Source organism: Eurytemora carolleeae, unplaced genomic scaffold, assembly GCF_000591075.1.
Source record: "Eurytemora carolleeae unplaced genomic scaffold, Eaff_2.0 scaffold803, whole genome shotgun sequence".
In the NCBI taxonomy this organism is placed as follows: Eukaryota; Metazoa; Arthropoda; class Copepoda; order Calanoida; family Temoridae; genus Eurytemora; species Eurytemora carolleeae.
In genome coordinates this window covers 129451-145119 of record NW_019396688.1, presented here as the reverse complement: position 1 = coordinate 145119, position 15669 = coordinate 129451, and the positions used below count along the sequence as shown (strand labels likewise).

At 33.7% G+C, this 15669-nt stretch overlaps 1 protein-coding gene across 1 annotated transcript in view; it reads right to left on the bottom strand.

Moving 5' to 3' along the window:
- Positions 1–15091, bottom strand: part of LOC111707397 (myb-like protein X) — a 16857-nt gene extending 1766 nt beyond the window's left edge. Inside the window, exons 1-13 of the mRNA XM_023480501.1 lie at positions 14981–15091; positions 14838–14885; positions 13434–13507; positions 11851–11934; positions 10935–11028; positions 9965–10015; positions 8739–8947; positions 7422–7513; positions 6556–6617; positions 4844–4938; positions 3336–3465; positions 2110–2567; positions 1570–1662 (exon numbers count right to left, since the gene is read on the bottom strand). Of these exons, the coding sequence (XP_023336269.1) occupies positions 1570–1662; positions 2110–2567; positions 3336–3465; positions 4844–4938; positions 6556–6617; positions 7422–7513; positions 8739–8947; positions 9965–10015; positions 10935–11028; positions 11851–11934; positions 13434–13507; positions 14838–14885; positions 14981–15019 (1529 nt within the window). The 5' untranslated portion in view covers positions 15020–15091. The remainder of the gene's footprint in view (positions 1–1569; positions 1663–2109; positions 2568–3335; positions 3466–4843; positions 4939–6555; positions 6618–7421; positions 7514–8738; positions 8948–9964; positions 10016–10934; positions 11029–11850; positions 11935–13433; positions 13508–14837; positions 14886–14980) is intronic.
- Between the last annotated feature and the right edge of the window lie 578 nt (positions 15092–15669).

Here is a 15669-nt window from a genome sequence, read left to right as displayed (position 1 = left end):
GGTTAGAGAACCAGGAGTGTGGATTATTAAAAAGTAATGTCATTTACTCTCAGACAACTTTTTCGATCACTAATTAGGCGTGCACCCAAAAAATTGGAAGATTTGAACCAAAAATGAAGGCAGGGCCCCCCCCCCCCTACATCAAATGTGCCAACTCCACCATCCCCTTTTTTACGACACATCGAAATTGGTATTAAAAGATGCGTCTGCAGTCGGTGAAAACCGTCTCTTATTTGTTTCAATTTTTTTTAATATTGTTTGATATACGGCCAAAAAAATGATTTTTTGGAGAACGCCATTTTTTATCTCAAATAATAGTTTTTTGCCTACGATTTGTTAAATTATGAACGGATAACTCCGATTTTAGAACTTCGGAACTTGGAATTTCAAGACGGATCTTTTGGTACCCATATTGATGTATTTTTTTTTCGCTTGCGTTAGTAAATTATTTAATCTTTAATTTCATAAAAACCGGTTTCCAGTTGGCAATTTCAACTTACGAAAAAATCGCCTTTTCTTAATTGCTGTTTTAATATCCAAAACCAACACTATGCACATAATATGGGCAAAATCAATCACCCTTAATATACATACATCCCAGTTCTATTTATATCAAGAATTTTGCAAGTTATGAATCAAAGTAACTAAGTAGAAAAAAGTAACATAGAAATTTTGTTTAACTTGAAATACACCTAGAAATAAATTCTCTTAACAGATAACGGTAGGAGAGATGGTAGATTTTTGCCCCCTTTGGGAAATATATCCATTCTCAAATTCTATTTAAGGAGGAGTTAAAGAGAAAAACAGTGTTGGTATCAAAGAGCTTTAAAAATATTTCCCAAAAATGATAAAGAAATCAAACCAATTATTTAAAGGGTGTTTTTCTGGGTTTGTGGGACACCCAGTGAACTTATAACAGGGGTATAATTAGTTGAATTAAGTGAAGATACCACTTGGCACTAATTTTTCATTAGAAACCCAGTTAATTATAAATAATCCACTTAATAATCAACATTCAACATTGATGGCAGTTGTTTGCGGTGCACTTTTTTAAAAGAGAAATACTAACCGAACAATTTATGTCAAACATTATTGGAAATAAAAGCTCATTATGGACTAAATCTTAAAACAAACATATTCAATTTATGATTATGATTATAGATTATACATTTCGAAAAAATGTTATAATGATCAAATGAATCTTGCATCAAAAACTGTATTGGACACCAAGTTCAGGTTTTTTTTAAACCGATTCTTTCAGTTTTTCGACTGGTTTGGTTAGTTTCTGCGAGGGCAACAAGATGATTTATTCCCTCAAAAAAATATCCGGGGTAAATATTTTCCTTAAAAAATTATTGCACCCTCTTCAAAAGATACCTTCCCCCCCCCCCCCCCGAAAAAAAGTTTTATTTGCTGAATTGGGGGAAATAAATGCTTTTAAGAGGAAAATACACAAAAATATGGATAAAAAGTATGAAAAAGGATAAAAAAGAATGAACAAAATTTCCTTCTCATGCCAAATTTTTCCCAGAAAACTATAAAAATTAGTATGTTGAAAAGTTCACTTACTCGCTGCTAGAGGATGAATCGGATGAATCGGGTTTAGTTTTTTTAATTCCAGCTTTTCTATTTCCAGTAGAACTTGTCTTACGCTTTCTGGACCTAAAAACAAGGAATTTACAAGACTGAAGACGCAGTTTTTAGTGGGATGAGAATTTGAAATTGTCAGAAATTAACACTTTAAAAGTTAAACAAACTACAATGTCTTCCCAATCGTTACTTAAATAACGGTTGAAAAGGTACTGTTAAACCTCAGACATGCCACTCCCTAAATGGAGGGTTATTACGTCTACACTATGCACTCTGCAGTCTACAGTACATTTAAACTACGATAATTTAATTTGGAGAACTGAACTGTATTAAGCCATTTCCTATATTATTGAAACATTCTCGATCACGGGGATTAATAAAAAAATAGTTCAGATCTTTTTACGACATTCCCAAATCTGTTATTCTTAAAATATCAAAATGGGTAAATTTTTGAAAAGGAAGAATTATTATTAAAGATTTAATAAGTTAATATAAATCCCTATATTTAAATAAAATTACTTTGAATCTTTCTCTGAATCTTCCGAGCCGTCTCTTCTCTTCTTCTCTTTCTTGTCCTCCTTCTCTTCTTTTATCTTCTTCTCTTCCTTCTCATCCCCCCGTCTTCTTGAATCTCCTCGTCTTCCTGAATCTCCTCGTCTTCTTGAATCTCTTTGGTCGTCTTTCCCTCTTCTTCTCGTATCCTCACGACTTCGTCGCTTATCATCTATTTTAGATTTAGTTTCTTCCTTGTCTTTAGAACTTCTCGTCTCCTCATTTTTCTCCTTGGTTGCTCCTTTCTCCTTGGATACCTCCTTCTCCGGGGACACCTCCTTCTCTACCACCTTCCTATCCTTCTCCTTGGAGGCCTCCCTCTCCACCACCTTCCTGTCCTCCTTCTCCTTTTTTACAAACACCTGCTGCTCCGGCTCATCCCCATTCTCAGCTGACTTAGAATGCCCGTTCATTTGCAGTTCATCCTAGGCATGAATAATTTGAATTGTACAAAATTTTAATTAGGGTTTCTAATTTCCATTCTCAATATGTGGAATACTAGCGCAAAACTTGACCTGTAGATGGATAACTTATTTGTATATATTCAAAATTTATCTAATTGCAGGCCACAGCAAAAAATCTTAATCTTTGTGGATATCAGAAACATAATATAAAGTTTGCGAATTATTTCACAAACTTCTCCCGCAAGTTAGTTCAGGACAGTTGAGTAGTAAACATCTCTCTGTAAGAGTGTTTTAGGCAGTTTACACACTGCTTTCTCAATTCAAGGCTTTCACACAACTTTAAAGTACATTCATAGAATTCTGGAAGATTCTATATATAATCTGGCTTTCGCCAATCTTGTGGCGAAAATGGGGCCAAAACCCAAAAAATCCTTGGATAATTCTTTAAATACTTCCCTGGAGGAAATGGATAGTGAGACCACTGTAAAGGAACAAGCCAGTCATCAAGTAAAAAAAAAAAAAATTTATTTAAACAAATTTTAACTACACCATTTATATATGTATTTATATCTTTGTGTGTGAATAAATCTTTATAATAATAAAATGAATAAAACATCCGTTACACATTTATGTCTTAATCTGGACTATATCTTTGATAAATTGAAATCCCAGATTAAACTTCATATTAATAAAAACAAAACTTTCAGACACAAAAAATTGCAAAAAAAAGTATTGAAGTCTAGAACAGTCTCACAGCAGTCACAAAATCTGCAGTCAATAGGTTTATACCTTATCCTCTCGTTCCACTATCTTCCTATCAGCAAAAAACCCTCCTTCCTCCTCTCCCTCTTCCTCCCCATCCTTCTCCTCTCTGTTCTCCTTCTCCTCCTCATCCTTAACCTCTTCTCCTGAACGTCTCCTGAAAAAATAATGGATTGTTCACTTTTGCATTTTGTAGATAAAAACAATTGAGCAATGAGCATTGGTAGTGCTTATAATTCATTTAATTTTGATGCGGATCCGGATCCTGGATCCGCCCCAAAAAATGGATCCGGATCCGGATCCAGTTCATGAAAATTTCTTTAAGATAAACTGTTTTATTTTTAATAAATAAAAATTTCAAAATTTAAATTTCTTTGAAAATATTTATTTTTCAGATTTTTTTTTAATGAGTTCAGATTTGATGTTTGAGAGCAAAAGGTTTTTTTTTACAGTATTTGATTGATATTTTGACCTTAGGATCCGGATCCGTGGATTGCCCGCATTATCATTACGGATCCGGATCCAAGAAACCAAAATATTAGGGATCCTAAGCACTGAATATTTCTGATACGCCTAATAGTTATGAACAGCTCAAAAATAAGCACTCTTTATTATATTAATTTTCATAACGGTTAACAAATGAACTTAAGGTAAATCAGGACAAGGGGTTAAAACAAACAAACATTATAGAAAGAAGTTTGTTTGTCATTGCCCTAGTCCCTGTCCTCTGTCTCCTCCGTCCCGTCCGGGTTGGTAGCATTTTGACTATAAACTTTCGCCTAACACTCATTCGCCTAGTACGCATTAGCAAGTATAACATTTTGCCAATATAATAATTTGATAATGCAACTGTTTTTTTTGCTCAATTCTTAGATTTGATCAAATTTGTTAACAGGTTTTTCAATTATATTCTTAAAACATAATATCACATCATATTTGTCTGCATAGAATGATAGAATTCGCAACTTTACTTGGCTGCCCAGCTCAACTTATGAGCAATTTGTTGTATGTACTCCTGCCTTGGAGTAGTTTTAAATCCTTCAACAAAAAACTTGATTCGTTCCATGGCTTGTAAGAGATCTGTTTTTTTGTAGTCTTCTAGGGCATCTATGTGTTCATTTCCAACATATGATTAGTTGTTCTTATCAATAATGGAAGGCTTTCCTCTTTTAGATACTCCAGCTTTGATAAGTGCTTCCATATTTTAACGAGAAAAAAAAACGACTGAATTGTCTGATTTATCAGATCAGTTTCGTGGAATTTCCTGTTTCAAAGTTGGTGAGTGTTTCAAGAATTCATGGTTTAGGCGAAAATACACTCAAATGTTTAATATGCAAACTGTTATATAGGCAAACTGTAATTTAGGCAAACTGTTATCTAGGCAAATGTTAAACGGCGAATGTGTACTAAGCGAATGAGTACTAGGCGAAAGAGTACTAGGCAAAATATTACTGATCCCCTGCTACTCTGTCCTGTCCTCTCTTCTATACCAATCATGTCCTGCCCTGTCCGTGTCCTTGTCCTCTCTTCTATACCTGTCAAACTTAAGCCTCTGTTCGATCTCAACGAGTTCAGCCTCGAACAACTCCTTCCGTTCATCAATCTCTTTATCCACTCTGTCCTGAGACTCCTAGAAAGAACATAGATTGAAAATACAGTCAAATATTAATGATTCATAGAAACATAGATCAAATAGCAAAATTCCATTTATCAATCAAGTAAAAGATAGAAAAAAATTCCTATGAATGAATCAATTCATTGATTAATAAATGAAGATATCAGTCTTTTGATCAATTTACAAATGAATAACAATGAATGATTCAATAAATCAATCAACCTTGACGAGACTCATCAAGTGCTTAGGATCCGGATCTGTATCCGTTGGATCTATGATTCAACGATTCAATTCAACGAGTGAATTAATCAATCAACTTAAACGTTTCATTCAATGAAAACATCAGTGCATCGATCAATGAAGCTATAAGTTTATTAATCAGATAAAGAACGATGTACTGACTGAATAAATATAGATTTATAATGCATAAATGATATAATAACCTGATCAGTGATCAATCAATAAATCAATCAACTCGTATATATTCTTCCTAATTAAGCATTCACAAATATCATTCTTAATCAATCAACAACATTTAATCGAGTTTAACCTAAAATTAACCTAAAAAATCAACACACATACACTTTAGTTGTTTAATGTTTATAAAAGAAACCTTAATTGAATTTTGTTATTCACTAATAATGGTGCACAATATAAGACTTACATTAACAGCAAAAAATATGTTTATCGAGGAGAAAATTTTAATCAAGATTTTTAAGAATTGTAAGGAACACTTTTCATCATTAAATATGAATTTATAAAAACATTTTTCTTGTTCCTCAGAAATCAAAAGATTAGGAAAATGTATAATATTCACATTTTTACACCAATTATTGTTAAAATTTTTCGATTTTCCGTTTTTTAATCTCGCCAGTATAAAACAGCAAGGCAATAATGTTCCATTTCAACTTTAAATTGTTGCTCAATCTTTCAGCTTCTTCTCTCTTCAATACAACAATAAAAACAAATTTTACGGGGTTAAATTTATTTTCGTGGATTTTCCAAATTTTAAAATTTTGGAAACAACCTCTTGTAATTCTGAGCATACATAAACCTGCCCTGGGGTCATGTGAGGTCCTACACAAAATGTGAGCCCAATTTCAGCCAACAGACCAACAAACAGACCGAACTTCTACATGTAAACTTTGCATGTCTGTCAGTCTGTCCGTTAGTATCCCATAAACGTCCAAGCGGCTAATCTAATCAGGGTAAAAAATTTTGTGTGGGACCTCACATGACCCCAGGGAAGGTTTCTGGATGATCGAATTATCAAAAATTCGCCCTAAAAGCAGAGCTAAGGATCCATTTAATTTTGATACGGATCCGAATCCAGGTTATTTCTTTAAAATTAATGATTTTAATCAAAAGCAGAATTTTCAAATTATTTTTTTTGCTTATTTTTTATGCTAAAACGTTGAACCATTCAGAATTCATGAAATTTTCATGATCTCTCTTTTTTCAACAGTTCACATTTGGGTTTTGGAGTAAATTATTTTCTTCTTCAGTTTTTGGTTGATATTTTGCACCTTGGATCCGGATCCGTGGATCCGCATAATTTTGCGGATCCGGATCTAGGAAGCCAAAATCTTCCGGATCCTAAGCCCTGCCCATAAGCCAAGTTAAAATATTTACCTGTAGCAGTGTGTGGGTTTTTGAGTTGTGGGTTTTAGGAAACCAGAACACAGGTTGTTTACCTGCGTAAGTTTGTTATTATTCAGTGCATTAATTAATTGATTAATTAAGTAATTATTTATTTATGAAATATAACAAAAACATACAAAATTAAGTGTTCAGGAGAAAATATTTTAAAACCTCCAAAAATAGAGGTTGTGGGAATATTTCCCCCCATTCTAAATGTAAATAATAATAAAAAAAAATTTGGCCTTATGAGTTGTGAAAAAGATAAAAATTCTACGCAAAACAAGCATTTTCAAGCATCTTTTTAATTCGCGTCGATTTTTGACATCCTTAATGTTTGATTATATCTTTTACTCTTTTAACTCTTACTAGTATTTTCTTTGTAGAATAGTCTTTGCTTTCTTCGACTTTTTGGCAAACATAGCATTAGTAAAAATCAAAACATTAGGTCTGCTGATAAAAATCTTAAATTAAAATCTGTTCAAAATTCGAATTAAGATTGATATTTGAAAGCCTAGAAAAGTGTCGTATATTTTCATGCCATATTTTAGGGAAATTTGTTCGGCGGAAGCAGTCCAATTTTAATAGATTTTACTCTAATTATTCAAATGAGGAGAATATAGGCGTAATTTTACGTCACACTTCATTTTAAGAGTTGCATTTTTGGTATACAGTGGCAAACATACAACTACAAATGTTAATTTTTTAAACTTTCTTCTGCATCTCCAGCATAAACCCGCAAGTTTTACCGAGAAACTATAATTGAAAATATCTAATTTTCAACTCATTTAGGTATACTTATGATTCCGACATGCAATGGGGATGTTGTGGGGAGGGGGGGGGGGGGGGGGGGTATTTACCTTTTTTAGTTTTAATGAAACATTTTTCAGTTTTCTTAGAATTCTCCCATGTTTCGAAATCCTCAACACGATACATCTGAGCCTGAAGGATCCTACAAAGAAAATATTTTTTATTTTCAAGAAAATTATTTTAAAATAAGTTACAAGGGAATGGCTCTGATATTTTGCTTAACAATTTTGTTAAAAAATATGCGTTTTTCTTTGTTTTACCATAACTAACATCCCTTAATGCATCTTCTAGCTAACGGAAAAATACAGGGGACATTAGTTTCAAAACTAACACTTGGCCCATTTCTAACACTCAGTGTTAGAAATGGGCACAAATTGAAAGACTCCCGGCCCATATCCAGAGAAAAAGTCAATAATAAATACTATAACCAACATTTTATTAAACATGACGAGGACAACAATTCCCAATTTTAAATTTTTTTTGAGATCAAAATTATAATAGGAGTTTTTTATATTTAATCTCTTGACCTGTTTCATAAACAATATCAGGTTTTCCATTATCGAACATATCCTGAATTTAAAACATTGCGCGTTTTCGAGACAAAACCCACTTTCCCGTTTTTGAGTATAATCCACAATTCAAAACAAAACTCACTTTCATAACTTACAGAATAATCAGTGAACACTAAAATTATCTTATAAAGACTAAATTAACTACTGAATTATGTAATACTATCCGTTGATACAATTCTAGTTGAATTATGAAAAGTAGTGCTTAGACAAATTTGATGCGGATCCGGATCCTGGATCCGCACTGAAAAAATGGATCCGGATCCGGATCCACGTTATTTCTTAAAGATTTACTGATTTTTTTTTAAACAAAGCATAATTTTCAAATTTGGTGTGTTACTTTATTCGCCTATTTTTATGCCTAAACTTGATTAACCATTCAGAAATCAAGACATTTTTTTAACCTCTCATTTTTCAATAGTTAAGATTTGGGTTAGGAGAGTAAATTTTTTTTGCACTTTTTGGTTTATATTTTTCTCCCTTAGATTCGGATCGGTTGATCCGGATATTTTCAAAAACCTTATAATTTCTTATCAACGGAAAACTATCTATTTCAACAATTGTAGTTGAAGATGAAAATTAAAAGTGGAAATTTTATTGTTGAAATTTTCCACAAAAAATATAAGCCACGGCTTAAATTTAAACCGCGGCTCATATTCTTTAAATTCGGCCTCAGGAAATGTTAATTACCGGTCTAAGTCCACCAATATGAACAAAAAAATCTACGTCGAAAAAAAAATCAAAAACTATAAAATACGAGAAAAAGGAGCATTTCGGAAGCCAAGTTTTATTGAATACCTGATATCCTGTTTCTTCTGTCTCTGCTCATCCAGCAGCTCTCTTCTCTTCAGCTTTAAATCTTCCTTCTCCTTCTCCGTCTTCTCTTCTATCTTCTTCTCCACCTCCTTCTTCTTCAAGGTCATCTCCTTCTTTTTCTTCTCCTCCATGCTGAACTTCTGCAGGGTCCCCATTAGGGAACCGAAGAGACGACGATTACGGGCGTCAACCTAAAAAAAAGTCCTGCTAAAAAGATTCATTTTGTTGCAAATCCAGACACGGTAAAATATATAGATCCGGAGGCAGAGCTTGAAGAATTTGACCCGCGTCTCAAATTCGAGACGCGGCTAAAACATGATTAGTTCAACTTAAAAAATTGTATTCAGTGTTTCCGAGATTTGAGCCAGCGCTCAATTGGAACCGGTTTTTTGCGGTTCTTTAAATTTGGCCTCAGATCAAGTAAATGAATATTTACTAATTTATTTTACAATTAAATAATTTTAATATTTTCTTCCCGTTTTCAACGAAACATTATATACTGAAACTTGATCATTGAAAGATCTGAAAGGTTTCAATGATTTATCGTAAATTGACACGTTAGATAATATTGGTGTTATGAAAACAAAGGTTTTTTAGTATATTTTGGTGCTATTTTGTCAATTTTATCAGAATCCGTGGATCAACAATCCACATAACTTGCAGATTAACAACAAAATGATGTCGTATTTTAATTTAATCGAATCGGAGATAATAAATATTGCTCTGTATAAAGTTTTCAAATCATATATTTTGATGGAAAAAAATCTGAATAAAATAGTTAAGAAACAAGTTAATGATCCTGCAATAAGGTATTAAGGTCAAACTTTTAAATTGTAAGTTTAATTACATTGTGACTTAACTTTTTGCAGAGCTAGAAACTCTTGCATTGTAGATATCGAGATCAATACTTGATCCCGTCTTTTTGGTTTAATCTAAAGACTAATACAATTTTTATTTGAAAGCCAGGAAAGTGTCTAAAATTCATTTGTTTGCAGGAAAAAAACAGCCAATCAGAAGCTGTGAAAATCAAGTGATCACAGTGGATATCTAGATTAAGCAAACTGGATAAAGAGTATCCAACGTAATAGTGTCCAGCTAAGACCGTGTTCTTTTGGATCATAACAAAAAAATAAAACTTTTAACTTCAGAAAAATGATTAAAAAAAAATTCCGATAAAGTTTCAACTGTATAAAATGTTGTTAAAATACCTTTTTATCTGGAACTTGTTCTTGTAAAGCCTCATCTCGTGACTTGACTTCCTAGAAACAAATAGAACTATATATTAGATATTTACAGGAGTGTATACTGTATACTGTATACTGTATACTGTATACTGTATACTGTATACTGTATACTGTATACTGTATACTGTATACTGTATAATTCATCTCGTGACTTGACTTCCTAGAAACAAATAGAACTATATATCAGATATTTACAGGAGTGTATACTGTATAATATTCCTTAACGAAACACTCGAAAGTATGTTATTAGAAATATGGGGGGGGGGGAAAGGGTTGAAAGTTGGACTTCAAATATCAAAGTTTTCCCCTTTTTACTACTTTTTGCCCTTTTAATAGTTTTTCGGGAGAAAACCCTGATCACATAAAATGTGAAATTAATTAATGTTATAAGAAATATTAGATATAGATAACAGATATAATAATAGATATTATAGATATTTTTCTATTTATAGATATCCTTTTCCCTCCTCTTTGTTTCCCAGAAGGGGGCAAGTGGAAAAACTATTTTGTGGCAACAAATATATCAGCTGGTTTGGAACCCTCATGTCATTTACATTGATCCCAAGACACTGCAGTGCAATTAGTTAAAGGGAGTCACTTGCTAGACATGGTAGTTAGGCTAAAAGTGCATTAGTGTAGAGGAAAACATTTTTACGGTATACATTATATAATTTTTAAATAAAAGAGTGAAGTCGTTTGTAATATTTCTCCAGTTGTTTCAGTCAGCAGAAGAAACATAAAACAATTCTTAACAATGTCTCATTAGTATCCAATGGATCCTTAAATTTTCTGTACAATACTGCAATTTCAACTCAACTACCATGTCTAGCAAGTCACTCCCTTTAAATGTTACCAAACTAAGAAAAAATTCTCGAATGTTCGAAGCTAAATATTTCCATTTTGAAATTTTCTCGGGGGGGGGGGGGATATTTACCCTGATAACTCTAGACATAACAGGTTTATTCATGGCATCCTCCTCCTCCCTATCCCGATTGAGAGGCTCCCCCAGTCTGTCCGCCAGAGAACTCCTAAATTAGAGGTCGTCAGAGGTCATTAGAAGGTCAAACACTGGTTTCGCTGCTTCCTAGCTTTCGTTTGATATGCATAAAGCCATCGTTAAAACATTTATTTTTCGAGGTCATTATAGGTCATTAGAGATCATTAGAGGTCATTAGTGTCGAAATTAATTAAATTTTTTGAAAATCATTTGGAACATTTACACAAATTAGGCGTGCAGCCAAAAAAAATTGAACCAAAAATTAAGGCAGGGCCCCCCCTCCCCCTCATCAAATAGGACATCTATAAACATGTTACAACAATAAAAATAAGGGGTGGGACGTAAGGATTGACCCCCCCCCCCCCCGTCCATATTTAACCATTCAAGGATTTTAGACTTTTAAAGAGGTTTCATTACAATCCTTAATGTCACATAGTAAATTGCTTGTTTGTAAAATAGCTATTATTTCAATTTCATAATTTAAAATGTTAAGTCTACAGATATTAACCAGAACAATAAATCAAAACTAGTTTACCAATAGTTTTTAGCACAGTGTACTGATATAAACAAACTGAAGAAGAGCATACAAATTCAAAATATGAGAAGTGTCTCAGATACTTGTGAAGGCTCGGAAAAGAAAACAGACCTTCACTAGTCCGATTCACACCGGTGCTTTATCCGATCAACAATAAGGGAGTTCCAATTAGTGTAACAGAAATAGGTAATTCATAAATTACCGATTGAAAATAATTTTTAAAGACAATGACAAAACTTTAAAGGCCACCGCTGTGAATAGGACACAACACTAAATGTACGTGTACAGTCCCTTTTATGCATGATAAATATATTTCACCTCCTCCGGTCCGCGTCATTTTCACCGCTTCGTCTCCGCTCCTCCCCCAGTCCACCCAGGTCCCGGCCCCGCCCGCCTTCCAGCCTAAAATACATTTTATGGAAATTTGTCGCATTTTCATTTATTTTATTTTATCAACATTTACTGTTTAAAAAGATCTATTAAGTCTAATAGAACATTATTTTGTTTAATTGTTAAATTAATGCGTTCTATACCTATGAATTTTAAAATTGTCTCCTTAATTCAAGAAAAATCCACAAAACTCAATGTATCATATTGTATTATTCATAAAGAAGACAAATCGGAAAAAATTAGACAATTCTTTTAGTATTGTCTTTATCAGAAATTTTTTTTTTGATCCCAACATTTGCTAGGCATTATCGCCCCATACTGATTTTAATTTTTTCTTCGCCCGTGCAATTAGCATCTTGGACACAAAACTTGATGATGATGATTTATAAAGAAGCTTAAGTGTTATGAGGTTCAACAATTTTTAAAAATAACTTCTAAATTCTTAGGAACTTGTTTATCAAGTTTCAAATTTCTAAATAACATTGTCTTTTGTTTTTCCTTTATTATCTGAACAAGGAAAACAAGAGTAACGTAGTAGTGGTCATCAATTTGACTTTTCTTGAGATACAAATTAAAATCAACGTCACGTTTTTTAGAAGAGATGTCACTGATATTCTTGCTTTTTTAAAATGCTTTTATTTTATTCAAATGCCATCAGTTTTTCATAAAGAAAAATTGGCCTTTTTTCGTCACCCTTTTCATAAAACATGGGGGGATGTTTTTGTTTCATAAGGAGGGAATTATCAAGAAAATGTTCTTTCTACATCTGAATAACAAAAATTGTTACAGTGGTTAGCAAAGTCTGTATTATTTCTAATAAATTTTCCCAGAAAAAAAAACCCAATTTTTAGAGAATGATTGTTTTGTGTAATGAATGCTAAATTAATTCTTTCATGAACTTGGATAAGAGTGATATCTGTTAGCTGTAATACGTTTTCCTAATGAAAGAAATGATCAAAGCTCAGCCATTAACTAGATTCCCCTCCAGCAATCCAATTTTAAAACAGCTCCGTTCCAAATAATTGTCAAATCCCCAATTGAAAAAAAGGCCCCTGCCCGATTTCTTAACAACGGCACCCCGGAAATCTTTATCTTTCTGTGCGATACGCAGCACTGTGAATTAAAGGTCTCTAGCTCTCAGGCAAAAATCGAAGAGAATTTTGCCAATTTCTACTTAAAACCCAAAGTTAACAACAAGTGCTGTTAAGTGCTAAAATGTACATGTAAAGGGCTACAGAAGAGTATATGTGAGTTGGAGCGGTAAAATCTTAACCCAAACCAATTCAAAATTGACCTTGTCTAAAACTAGACTTTAAATAAGAAGGCTGAATCTACATATACGTTCGTAAAAAAATGTTAAACAATAAATATCCAAAAAAAAAGCACGGATAACGCATTCATTCATGATCATATAAAGATTTAAAGGAGGACAAGGTTGAAAATCAAGCATTTCACTCAAAATTTTGAAGCTCACTTAACACTACTTCAGTCCCATTAAGCTACATACGTACCTTCCCCTCCCCCCTCGTACTCCTCCCCGTCCCCGGCCAGAGAGCAAAGCGCGTTCACCGACATAACGTCGAACCTGAAATTAAGTCTATTATAAAGCTCTTCTGTAATATATATTTATATATCTTTATGAATGTATAATGTATACGTTAGCTTTGAATTTTTTTAAGGGAACCCATGGGAGTAAAATGTTGTTCTCCACAAGTAATTTTTTTCAAAATTCTATTTATTAATAATTCCACGGGCAGCGCAGGTCACTTAAGTTGTTTTTGTTATAATTATGTCATTTGTTATTCCTCAAGAATTTTATTTTTATAATACGCCCCCCCCCCCCCAACTTGAAAACTATATTGAGGGGTAAAAAGAACAACTTTTGAATTTCTTAGGATACTTTTATCCAGAACACAAGCACAATTTCACGGAGGAAGATACATGGTTTATTTTTAAAATACAGAATATTGTGTTTGGGAACTGGTTTATATCAATGAATAATTCACATTCCGAAATGGGGTTGTCCTAGAAAATGCCAACCTTCACCACCCCCCTACCCCCTGTACAGTTTGAACAGATCTCGTGTTCAGCTTTCCTTAACATTAATTTCCCAAGGCTATCATAAGTTTCTTGGACGAGCACTGCGGCTAGGACAGGCTAGGGGGCCGAGAACTGCGGATAGGATAGGCTAGGAGGCCGAGCACCGCGGCTAGGACAGGCTAAGGGACCGGGCGCTGCGCCCCCAGGCAAAATTATCCTTATGTCCAAAAAACGTTCTAGGAAATTACACAGAGCTATGAAAACAGATTCTGGGACGAGTACTACAGGCAAGGAGGCCAGTCACAGCGGCCATATGTACAACTTTGAACCTGTGTAACAAATTAGCTTTCAGTAAAAAGTGATAGAAGGGGGGCCCGGAAAGGGGGCGTTCTCAATAAAAATACCCTTAATTCACTAGGATTGAATTAAAAACTAACTAGACATAAGTAGGGTTCTTTGGTCTGTCCTGAAGAACGATTTTGGACTCTCCCCTCCCATTCAATTTTGAACATGACCTATATTTCAGCTACTTTCAACAACAAAAAATATTTATTATATATTATTTCAGGGTTAGCTTAGGTTAGGACAATTTCTGGGCCGAGCGCTGCGGCTAGGACAGGTGTTCAATTTCAACAAAAAAATTTACATATATAGGGTTTACTTAAAGACACTTTCTGGGCCTAGCGCCGCGGCTAGGACAGGCCCGGCCGGCCGGGTTCGGGCGCTGCGACCAAATGACCAACATAATCCATGTGTTAAATACGAGATGCATGTACAAAATTGATAGAAATGGGTGGGAGGGGGCGGGGTCAATACATAGTTCTCTATGAGGTTACCGGGTTCTTTCTATTGACGGGCTAAACCCCATGACTAACCTGATCTTCAGTGGCTGTCAGAGAATCACGCTTTGCTGACAACTGACCCTAATGAAATATCATTGTTGTTAACTGTCCTATTATTATTTAATATTTATACACAGTGTTAATTTGTGATAATTGTAGAATTACAAGATTCGTACCTGTAAATGTTCCCGCAAGTCTGAAACTGCAGTCGCCATTCTAATTCCTAAAATGCCACACTAAAGCAGAACTATTCGTTAATCTGGAATATAAATATACAGTAATGTTATGATATTGACATCAAAATTAAAACAAATTAATCGAACCGACTTTATATTATACACAACACAACCACACGCCGCCGGTGGCCATATTGAAATAAGTGTACTCTAAAAGAAGTGTGAAGAGTGAAGACGGTAACTTTACAAAAGACGACTTTTAAAACCTGTTTACATCGAAACATTCTGTCCGATGAGCCTCTGCTATGCAGAAACGAGCCTCCCAGATTTGCTAGGCAGACCGAGCCTAGCTCCACTATGCAGACAAAGCCTCCGCTATGCAGACCGTGCCTCCACTATGCATTGAACGAGCCTCCACCATTCAGAACAGCTTTTTTAAATCTTTTTTTATGTGTAATGAAAAATGTTAACAATGTTTTTTGACTTAGTGGCATAAGAATTTTACTAAAGATTAGATTAATTTATTGATTGTCATAATTAGACCATATATATGGACTCATAAAAGGGTTTAGAAGATTTATACTAAAACTTTAAACATTTGTTACACAGAAAGAAATATATGTAGAGTAAATTTAATTGTTTTTTTGTTGTAATCTTTGATTTAAACAATACCTTTTTTAGAAAAATGT